This window comes from Mercenaria mercenaria, chromosome 2 (assembly GCF_021730395.1).
Source record: "Mercenaria mercenaria strain notata chromosome 2, MADL_Memer_1, whole genome shotgun sequence".
NCBI classification, from domain to species: Eukaryota; Metazoa; Mollusca; class Bivalvia; order Venerida; family Veneridae; genus Mercenaria; species Mercenaria mercenaria.
The window spans coordinates 72,535,340-72,545,648 of record NC_069362.1 but is presented as its reverse complement, the minus strand read 5'-3'; the positions used below and the strand labels follow the sequence as shown (position 1 = coordinate 72,545,648).

At 37.0% G+C, this 10,309-nt stretch overlaps 1 protein-coding gene across 5 annotated transcripts; it reads left to right on the top strand.

Moving 5' to 3' along the window:
• Window positions 1-646: 646 nt before the first annotated feature.
• On the top strand, window positions 647-5,688 carry LOC123564300 (uncharacterized). Of its 5 annotated transcripts, none has more exons than XM_053536933.1 (3): window positions 647-826; window positions 3,616-3,786; window positions 4,148-5,688. In XM_053536933.1, exons 2-3 carry the CDS (start codon window positions 3,638-3,640, stop codon window positions 5,136-5,138), a joined length of 1,140 nt encoding a protein of 379 aa, XP_053392908.1. In that variant the 5' UTR covers window positions 647-826; window positions 3,616-3,637; the 3' UTR covers window positions 5,139-5,688. The 5 variants fall into 5 exon arrangements, with proteins under 5 accessions (XP_053392908.1, XP_053392907.1, XP_045213713.2 ...); XM_053536932.1 differs by having other exon boundaries at window positions 647-830; XM_045357778.2 differs by lacking the exon at window positions 647-826 and adding an exon at window positions 2,291-2,471.
• Window positions 5,689-10,309: the final 4,621 nt, after the last annotated feature.

Here is a 10,309-nt window from a genome sequence, read left to right as displayed (position 1 = left end):
ATTTCGTAAACCAGCTGGATGACTTCATCTACGCTTCAAGCAAGGCTGGAACCTACATCGGTGAGGGGCAAGTGATTTGAAGTTAGCGACCTTAACCACTCGGGCACGGAAGCCCCTGTATCAGCCACCATAGTTGAAAGAAGCAATAAAAACTTCATATGCAAACAAACGTCAGACCCACGTTTATCAGCTTAAGGGTGCTGGACCATACTCATTGTAAGTATTTGAAAAGTAGCAAAACTTTGGAAATATTTGGAAATAGCTGATGGAACTATGCGATGAAAGATCTGATGGAAGTTTCACTGACGGTGAGGGTACGGAAATCTTTCCATTGTACTGTAATTATAGTCTCATGTCTTTCTGTCCAATCATTTGTTAATTTTCAATCTGTGATCAGAAATAACCAGTAAGATTGCAGAATTTTGAGAAAAATGGGTAGCAGTCACTTAGTTGTGAAATCAGAAAAAAAAACAACTTAATTTTAGTAAGCTCTGTTAAGTTGTTTGTTGTTTCTCAGATTACTTTGTACAATGATATTATGACTTCTGTACACTGCTTATTATATTTTTTGGTTTGTTTTGGTTTACATTTAAATATTACGTGTCGAACTCCGACCCCAGATTGGATTTACCTACAGTTCAAGTAGGTTTACCATAAAATTGAAAATATATATATATATATCGAATAACGAAAGCGAAATCGGTATGTAGTAAATATACAAGTAAACGAATTAACTCAATTTGTTTAATCAAAATTAAATCTAGGATTACTAACGAATAGTCCTTCGACATAATTAAAGAACAGACGAGGAATATAAACTAAACTTGTAGGTATGTTTTCTTTGACTCGAATTTGAATATTTTTGCTGTCAAATTTATGTCTGTTGATGTTTCAGGTGGTTAGTGCTGTTCAAATTTCGGTGGGTTCAAATCTGTACTTTTTTTTTTAAAGATAAATTGTGAATTTGTGACTTAACATTGTACTTCTTATGACACAAAACATGAATACCAAGTTAACATTTTAAAGCAGTATTTTATTTGAACAGGTTTTGACCCCAACTCCACTATCGCTCCCCTTTGATAAAAAGTAAATAATTAGTGATCAATGTAATTCGAGAAACAGAAACAAATATTGGAAAAGGGTATATTTATTTTTGAAAATTCGTCCTCTGTTGTGGATGTGATTCTCCTAGACTACCTAGGCGGTTTCAGCTCGTCATCATTATACCGGACGTAGGGTTTGCCTTTTTCATTAAGAATGTTTTAATTAAAAGCTGATTTGAGATAAGTTATAATATCAGTATAAAAGCTGGTCCTAAATAAGTTTATCGTTTATTTGTATGCCTAATCAGGTTTAAAAGGTTAAGATTATTTTGTCGTAAATGACCTTCGGTCAAATAATTCCTAGACATTATGATTATCATATTTTCGGCATTTTTTTGGTGTGGAAAATTCTGGTATCGTGATAAAAGGACGAGGCATGATGTTATGCATATATTTGGTTACTGCTTGCTACCTAAAATGTGTTCATATCCTCATATTCATTTACTATTGTGGTCGATTGATACCGTTTCTCGGGCTGGCGCGACTGTTGTTGTGCCTGCGTTAGGACGCCAACACAAAGCAGATAGAAACTGTGTTGACGTGTTGGAGCGGGCGCAGAAACGAAAAGATACAGAGTTCTTGTTTTTGCAAGTTGGCGTGTTGGTGCGAGTGCCTGAAATAAGGCGAGATTTATTTCATCGGTGCCAGGATTTGCAAGGCGCCATTATAAAAAGGCGCCGATTTTCATCCTGGTGCCCGTACCACCATGAGAAATCTTGCCTCTATGCAAACACGCCAACACGAAGCTGGCAGATATCACAAAAACTGCATGTGCATACGGGCGGCTGAAGCAAGTTCATGTGATATGAAATAATTTCTGTCGGACCAACGTCCATCAGCTTTAATGTAGGACTGATATCTCTATATCTTGCAAAGTGATATACTAGACAATGAAAGATTGATGAATGGTGCACTAACGGTGAGAGTACGGAAACGTTTCCATTGTGCTAGAAGTATAATCTCATAACTTCCTGTCCTACCATTTGTTAATTTTGAATCTGTGATAAAATAAAACCAAACCGACTCTGTAGTTTTGGGAAAAATGGTTAGCACAGTCAGAAAAAACACTTAAATTTTATGTATAAACGAGCAGGAAGCTCTGTTAAGCTATTTAATGAACTTGTTTGTTCTTTTTGCGATTGCTTTGCACAATATTATTGTGTCCCTTGCACACCGCTAATTGCAGTTTTTGTTTGGTTAACAATGAATAATCATATTCAAATTACGTGGTGAGCTCCGTCCCAAGAACGAATTTACCTACGAGTAAAAGAAATAACTCATTTTGTTTTATGAAAATTAAAGCTCGGATTACTAACGAACAATCTTTTGACATAATTAAAGAACTTTCGCGGAGCATAAACTGAAATTGTAGGTATGTTTTCTTCAACTCGAATTTGAATCTTTTTGCTGTCACATTTTTTCTGTTGATAGATTATCGGGTAAGAAACAGAAACTTGTTAGTATTGCACCCATTTTCAGGTTTCATTTTGTACAATTCTACACTATTTAAAGATAGCAAGGGTAGTACTGGCGTAGTTTTTGTCAGTTTGACTTGTAAAAAAAGATAGTAGGAGCCAATGTGAAAATCACAATATGAGCCGTGCCATGAGAAAATCAACATAGTGCATTTGCGACCTGCATGGATCCAGACCAGCCTGCGCATCCGCGCAGTCTGGCCAGAATCCATGCTGTTCGCTTTCAAAGCCTTTTACAATTAGAGAAACCGTTAGCGAATGCGCAGGGTGGTCTGGATCCATGCTGGTCGCAAATGCACTATGTTGGTTTTCTCATTGTGCGGCTCATATTCATATTTTTGTATAAAGAAAATCTTTCCTTAACTTACTAGTATGTGTATAAATTGCTCACAGTTTTAACTAAATACATGTACAGTCTTTCTGGTTTGTATGCTTATTTTGATTTTTGAGAAATTTTCAGATGATTAAATCAGGAAGTCTTTTAATACAATGTAATAGTGTTATGAATGCAATTGATCTTCATAAATACAGTAATATCAGTAAACAGGTACATAACAAAAATAGCAAAAACTAACATGTCAATAACTTTACAACAAAGGCGGCTACAGTTACAAACACCTTTTGAAAGTTCTAAAACGTGAATAAGTCTGTTCAAAGGCTTCAGTACATAACTTGACCTGTTAATAATATTTACTGATTTTAGACAGAAACATTCAAAGTTAGTTGTGTTCGGTACTTGAACTTGTTTTACTTTAACTAGATGTTTACTTTGTGTACAAATCGCACAGGTTTGATCATTTTATGCGCAATTTCACATCAAAGATGTTATAATTCTTAACTGACGTTAAAGATTTATATATTTTTCTAAAGACATCGGAAATCAATTTCTTCATGTTTTCGTATGTATTTTTACTAATTAATAGACTGTGAACTATTCACTTAAGATGACAATTACAATATTTTCTTCATGTGTATCTTGTGCTATTTTCTTCATAAACAGTGAAGTCATACTTACTCATAGTTTGTATTATTTCCAGGACACAGGGTTCAGCGCTGCCAATGTGGCTCAACTTTAAGTCGGACAATCGTAACCAATCACATGGCGGCAATGGGAGACTTTTGCCAAACTCAACACAAGGTGAAGGGTCAACAAAGAAACTGGCGGCCCGACAGTTCTCGCGTCAAAATAGCAGCCGGAGCAGCACACGGTGAGTAATGCAATTGGGACGCTGTGTCCTACTTCCGCTAGTATATTTTTGGTTCAAAACTAGATTAGATCGAACATATTTATCGCTAGGTATCAGACTGGTTTGTATAGCCATTGAACCATCTATTACTCAAAATTTCTTCAGATTAAAGTAATTGATGTTTTAAGACCACGTATGGGCGTAACTGTAAGGATAAGAAGCTGAATTTAGACTCTGAATGTAAAAAATAAAGTATCTAAGGAAATGAATTGAATTTGATTTACTTAAATCGTGGTTCGTTATCCCCGTTTTCGTTGCCATAGAAACCAACTGCTCTACAATTTTGTTTTAGTAACGTTTTGCATGTTTTATCATCATAAAGATCTGCGAAGTCCTCGATACTAAAGAAGCTGGATGAGCATGAAATGAAGACAAAGACAACAGAATGGCAGAAAAATCAAGACTACCAAATGATCCGAGAAAGACGAAAGATATTGCGCAAACAAATTGGTGCTAAACTACGTGCCGTTAGGAGGTTATATGTACCATCAATATTGGGAGTGTGCCTCGGAATTGTTTTTATTTTTGGCGCAACAATACGTACTTTAAGCGATGGAACTATCTTTTGGACTCAGAGAGAGCAGTTCAAGATTATTGGACCTATATTGCTAATAGTCGGAATTATATTGCTACTGACGGCGGTTGGCCTGGAAACCCATAGTCGAGAAAAACTGAAGAAAGCTGGTATAGAAGAAGTCAAACCGTTCATTCATCCGGATTTTTTAAAAGAACCAGAAAGAGTAAAGAGACAAATTTCAAAAGATTCGTCAACAAGTTCCTATGACCCTACATGTTCTGGACTAGACAGACAAAGACTGTTGTGGAAGAATAGAAACCAAGGTTGTGATGACGTTTTTCTGTGTTCAAGTATCGCGTCTACGTCGAGCGCCACAACACAGGGAAATACGCGAAAAACGGATTTCGCAGATCGCTGGGCTAAAGCCATGGCAATAAATTTACACAGTTGTCCAGTCAATTTAAATGAGCATGCAGAAGCACCATTCAATGATACAGTTGATGACTATGTAGACAATTCAAACAATAATAGTCAAGCCAGTTTACATCTTCGTGCTCTACATAATGCTCCTGTTATAGAAGTGACAAACACTGACGAAATTTCATCTCTGGCGTCACTGTCGTCTGCTGTAGATAGTGGCTCCATACCAATGTCGTCTGGTGAAGCTTCAACCAAAACATCCGAATCAAAATATGATACCAATGGAAACTCGTTTAAAGAAAATATAGCGGAACAAACAAATAGACATATTATTCCAGCAGATATCTGGGTCTTGCGCGGTATTTCTCAGAATTAATTCAATGATTTTAAGCTGTGTTATGGCCCTTGATTCAGCAAATTATATAATGTTTCGTTCACTTCTTTTATATTACTGGGCGGATTTCCATCAGACATTACAGGGGTGATCGGGGCCTCCGTAGCCGAGTGGTTAAGGTCGCTTACTTCAAATCACTTGCCCCTCATCGATGTGGGTTCGAGCCTTACTCGGGGCGTTGAATTCTTCATGTGAGGAAGCCATCCAGCTGGCTTACGGAAGGTCGGTGGTTCTACCCAGGTGCCCGCTCGTGATGAAATAGTGCACGGGAGGGCCCCAGGGGTCTTCCTCCAACATCAAAACTAGAAAGTCGCCATATGACCTATTATTGTGTTGGTGCGACGTTAAACCAAACAAAATAAATAAATACAGGGTTGATCAGTGCTAAGCATATACATGTTGTCGACATGTTCTGGTATATTCAGATATGATTTGTCGTATTTTACCTTGTCCTAGCAACGATCATAGTCTAGTTTGTGCATATCGTGGACATTTTCCTGTTCGGTGTTTTCATTAAAGTTATAGCCATTGATTCTGTGATCTGTGTTACTTCTCCTGTACTATACCACTGGCGGAGTTACACCAAAATTCATAGGAGAAGCCGGAATGAATGTGTGACCAATTACAAATTTTGCGCGTTTATGGCAGAAATATCTTGTATACTAGTATATATTTACCAGGGACCATATCCGTATCCGGCTGAGAGAATATCGACACATAATTCTTTACAGATAAATTGACTTCGTTTAGCGAACGATTTGAACAGGGACAATTGTGAAAGTATGTATGAAGAAAATACAGACTGGATAAGAAAAATGACCTTTAATGTGACCATGACTTTTTAATTAGGGGTCTGGGTGCTACGCATGGCACATTAACTCATTATGAGGAAAACGTGTGCCAATTTTGTATTAAAACCTCTTGATGGTCGGTAGAGGTATTAAGCAGACACAAAACTGATACTACTAGTATTTTCCTTTAACCCCTAGTGTGACCTTGACCTTTGAGCAATGGATCTGGGAGATGCGCATGACACGTCGTCTTTATTTGGGGAAGACTGTGCCAAGTAATATTAAAATCCATTCATGCCGTGAATTCGCTGTCCAATATTACCACTTTGTATTTTCGCAGTAGCGAACTGTGGCAAGTCTATATGTGCATGTAATTCTCGTGTGGCTACCGGTGTGTAACATTATCGTGTTCGCATTAACCGTTAATTATAGGCTATAGCATTTATTTTTATCCATCGGTATTAAAGAAATTAGAAGTGTTAAAGACCCACCAATACCCAGTGGTCCACTTTTCCCTCTCATATGAACTTGGTGCAAATAATCGTGCATACTACTACTATGATGGAACAAGTAAAAAATTGCTGCAAGATGCAGCAAATAGATGGTCGCACGGCCCCAAAAAACAAAGTGTTTGACCCATATTCAAACTTGACCTAGATTTTATCAAGGCAATAATTCTGACCAAATTTCATGAAGATCAATTGAAAAATACTGTCTCTATCGCATACACAAGGTTTTTCTTTGATTTGACCTATGACCTACATTTTGGCCCCAGATGACCCATATTCAAACTCGACCTAGATTTCATCAATGCAATTTTTCTTTGATTTGACCTATGACCTACATTTTGGCCCCAGATGACCCATATTCAAACTCGACCTAGATTTCATCAATGCAATCATTCTGACATAATTTTATGAAGATCAATTGAAAAATACAGCCTCTATCGCATACACAAGGCTTTTCTTTGATTTGACATAGTGTCCTAGTTTTTGACCCCAGAAAAACCATTTTGAACTTGGCCTAGATTTCATCAAGATAATCATTCTGACAAAATTTCACGAAGATCAGTTGAAAAACAGGTGAATGAAGTATTGCCATGCAATACAAAGTCCCCTACTGGAAGGCACCTAGTTTTCTCTACTGCAGTATAACATGATGAACTGATATCTGTCAATGATGTATAAACAATATTGTACTTTATATACAATATGTTATAACAACACACTTGGATTAAAATGTGCATATATAAAAACCCACAGTTGTTTTCATATTGAAATGTTTTTGCCGATTATAAAAAAGTTATCATGTAAGTTATTTATAGTACCAACAAAAGGAAATTAATCTTAAGGAAAAAAAAAAATCTATATAATATAAGTCCACAAGAAACTCTTTACCAGGTAGAGATAGGTCAAAATACACCTAAAAATTGGATGTAACATGCATGTTGTACCACAGAAAAGTGGCCTTGACTTTTCTCTACAGCCAATAATAAAAAAGTTACAATAAAATCTGTTTATAGTAACAAAGGGACATAATCTAAAAATAGGGTGCCTCATGGTGGTGACCATTTGGTCCAAGTAACATCAAAATCCCTCAATGCATGAAGAAGAAATGCTCCGGACAAAGTCATTCTTGAATTTGACCTTTGACCTCTAAATATGACCTTGACTTTAGACCTAGGGACCTGGTTCTTGCGCTTGACAATCTGTCTTATGTTGGTGAACATTTGTGCCAAGTTACATCAAAATCCCTCCATGCATGTAGAAGAAATGCTCCAGACAAAGTCATTCTTGTGTCTGACCTTTGGTCTCTAAGTGTGACCTTGACATTAGACCCTGGGCTTGGGTTTTACGCATAACATGTTGTCTCATCCAGGGGAATATTTGTGCCAACTGATGTCTAAATCCTGTTTTGCATGACAAAGTTATAGACTGGACAGGAAAAAAATCCTACTGACCTTTGATCTCAAAGTGTGACCTTGACCTTTAAGCTAGGGTACTGGGTGTTGCGCATGACATGTCATCTCACCATGGGGAACATTTATGCTAAGCAATATTGTAATCCCTTCATGGATGACAAGAGTTCTGGATCGGACAGGAAAAAAACCTTATTGACCTTTACCGGACAGGTAAAAAGCCCCGTTGACCTCCAATTGTGACCTTGACCTTTAAGCTAGGGGTCTAGGTTTTGCATGTGACTCGTCGTCTCATCATGGGGAACATTTGTGCCAAGTAATATTAAAATCCCTTCATGGATGGGAGAGTTATGGACTGGACAGGAAAAAAGCCCCGTTGACCTTTGACCTCCAATTGTGACCTTGACCTGTGAGCTAGGGGTCCGGGTTTTGCTCATGACACATCGCCTCATCATGGGGAACATTTGTGCCAAGTAATAATAAAATCCCTTCATGGATGGGAGAGTTATGGACCGGACAGGAAAAGAGCCCTGTTGACCTTTGACCTCCAATTGTGACCTTGACCTTTGAGCTAGGGGTCCGGGTTTTGTGCATGACACGTCGTCTCATCATGGGGAACATTTGTGCCAAGTAATATTAAAGTTCCTTCATGGATGACAGAGTTATGGACCGGACACGAAATTGCGGATGGACGGACGGAATGACGGAAATGCGCATTCCTATAGTCCCCGAAACTGGTTTTCAACCAGTAGGGGACTAATAAAGCCTCTGTCGCATAAACAAGCTAAATGTTGACAGACGACAGAGTGACATCGAGTGATCACATGAGCTAAAAAAAAACAAAGAGTACAAATATGCCCCAAAGAGTAAACAAAATAGTGGGGAATAAATTTATTTCAAGGTAAATACAGTATTACAGCAGTTTAAGTAAATAAGATGCATTTTTATATTTTACCTGTAGATCTTCTATAAAAAAAAAACTGGAAAAAGTTAACTTCACAACGCGACAGTTTGCACAGTCAGACCAGGATTCGAACCTGGAACCTCCCCAAAACACAAATTACCATACGTAATTTCCTCAATTTTGGGTTGCTCTGCCAATTGAGCTATCTGACCAGCGGAACTGCAATATCCTAGCAATATCACTTAAGATAAATGTTTGACTTGCGGTTTTTAAAGCTGAAAGGGAGCATGAAAATGTGAAAAAATGGTAATGAGGATATTAGTAACCATTCAAGTTTCTACCAAGTCAACTCTGTATATAAGCTGATTTACCACCTTTTTTTCTATTGAGCCTGCTGAAATTCTCTCAAAAATATTAATTAAAATCCTCTTTTAATATTTAAAACAAGCATTGTCATAAATAAATACAAATTAGGTTAGAAAAAAAAAATTGTTTCCGGTATCCCGACCTACCCTTTATTCCGGACCCTAATTCTTTTTCATTGCCTCGGAGAAGTTTTTTTTTTTGATTTAATGTTTTAACAAAAAGTTGAAAAACTGCACTTTTTATGTTTTAAACATAGTCAGTGATGTTAAAAATCAACTTACTCAAGAAAAAATCAGCAGGGGCTAAGGGTGTAACGATACATCGGAATTCATTTTATCATGATACATCAGTTTGGCGATACAAATATCGTACCATAGGCCTGTTATTTCGAAATTCATTTTACCATGATACATCAGTTTGGCGATACGCGTATCGAATCATAGGTCTGTTTCACAATACAGAAACGATAAGTGGAAACTAGAAATATTGCATGATATTTTACATACAATCAGTGTTAAGGATAGTAACTAAAGAAATGTATCATTCCAAGAGTAGAGACATTGAATAATTTTTTTTTTGCCACACAAATGCTTACTTACGATACTCAATTCATATCGCGATATGTACCGTATCGTTGCATCTGTATCACGATACATATTGTATCGTGAGACTAGCATATTGTTACACCCCTAGCAAGGGCCCAGTAGCCAATGGTTCCTAGATTTTTGGCTGGGACCCTAAATTGTTGAAGAAAATGCCCGTATACCTAATGTTAAACATTTATTTTGACAGTCTGGGCCCAAAAATAAAAATAGCTAGTTTATATCCTTGTTACTGATGCTCTAAAGGAATAACTCCCTTATTCATATTTTCGTACACAAAAATAGTTTCCGAAAGGTCCCACTTGATAATAAAATCCAGATTTTTAAAAAAAAAAATTACTGACCAGCTACCTACCTATTTTTCTTTAGCATGTTACTGGAAACATTTGTTTGGCCTTACAGTACATGTATACCTAAATTGTAGTCATACAGGGTATCTTGAATACTATATGATTTTTAAGACGGGAAAGTGTGCAGATTGGAAATTATACCTACACTGTTTTTCAAAGTGAAAGCACCTAAGTGTATTTGAATGGGGCTAAAATTACATTTTCATTTTTCATCGAGTGGGT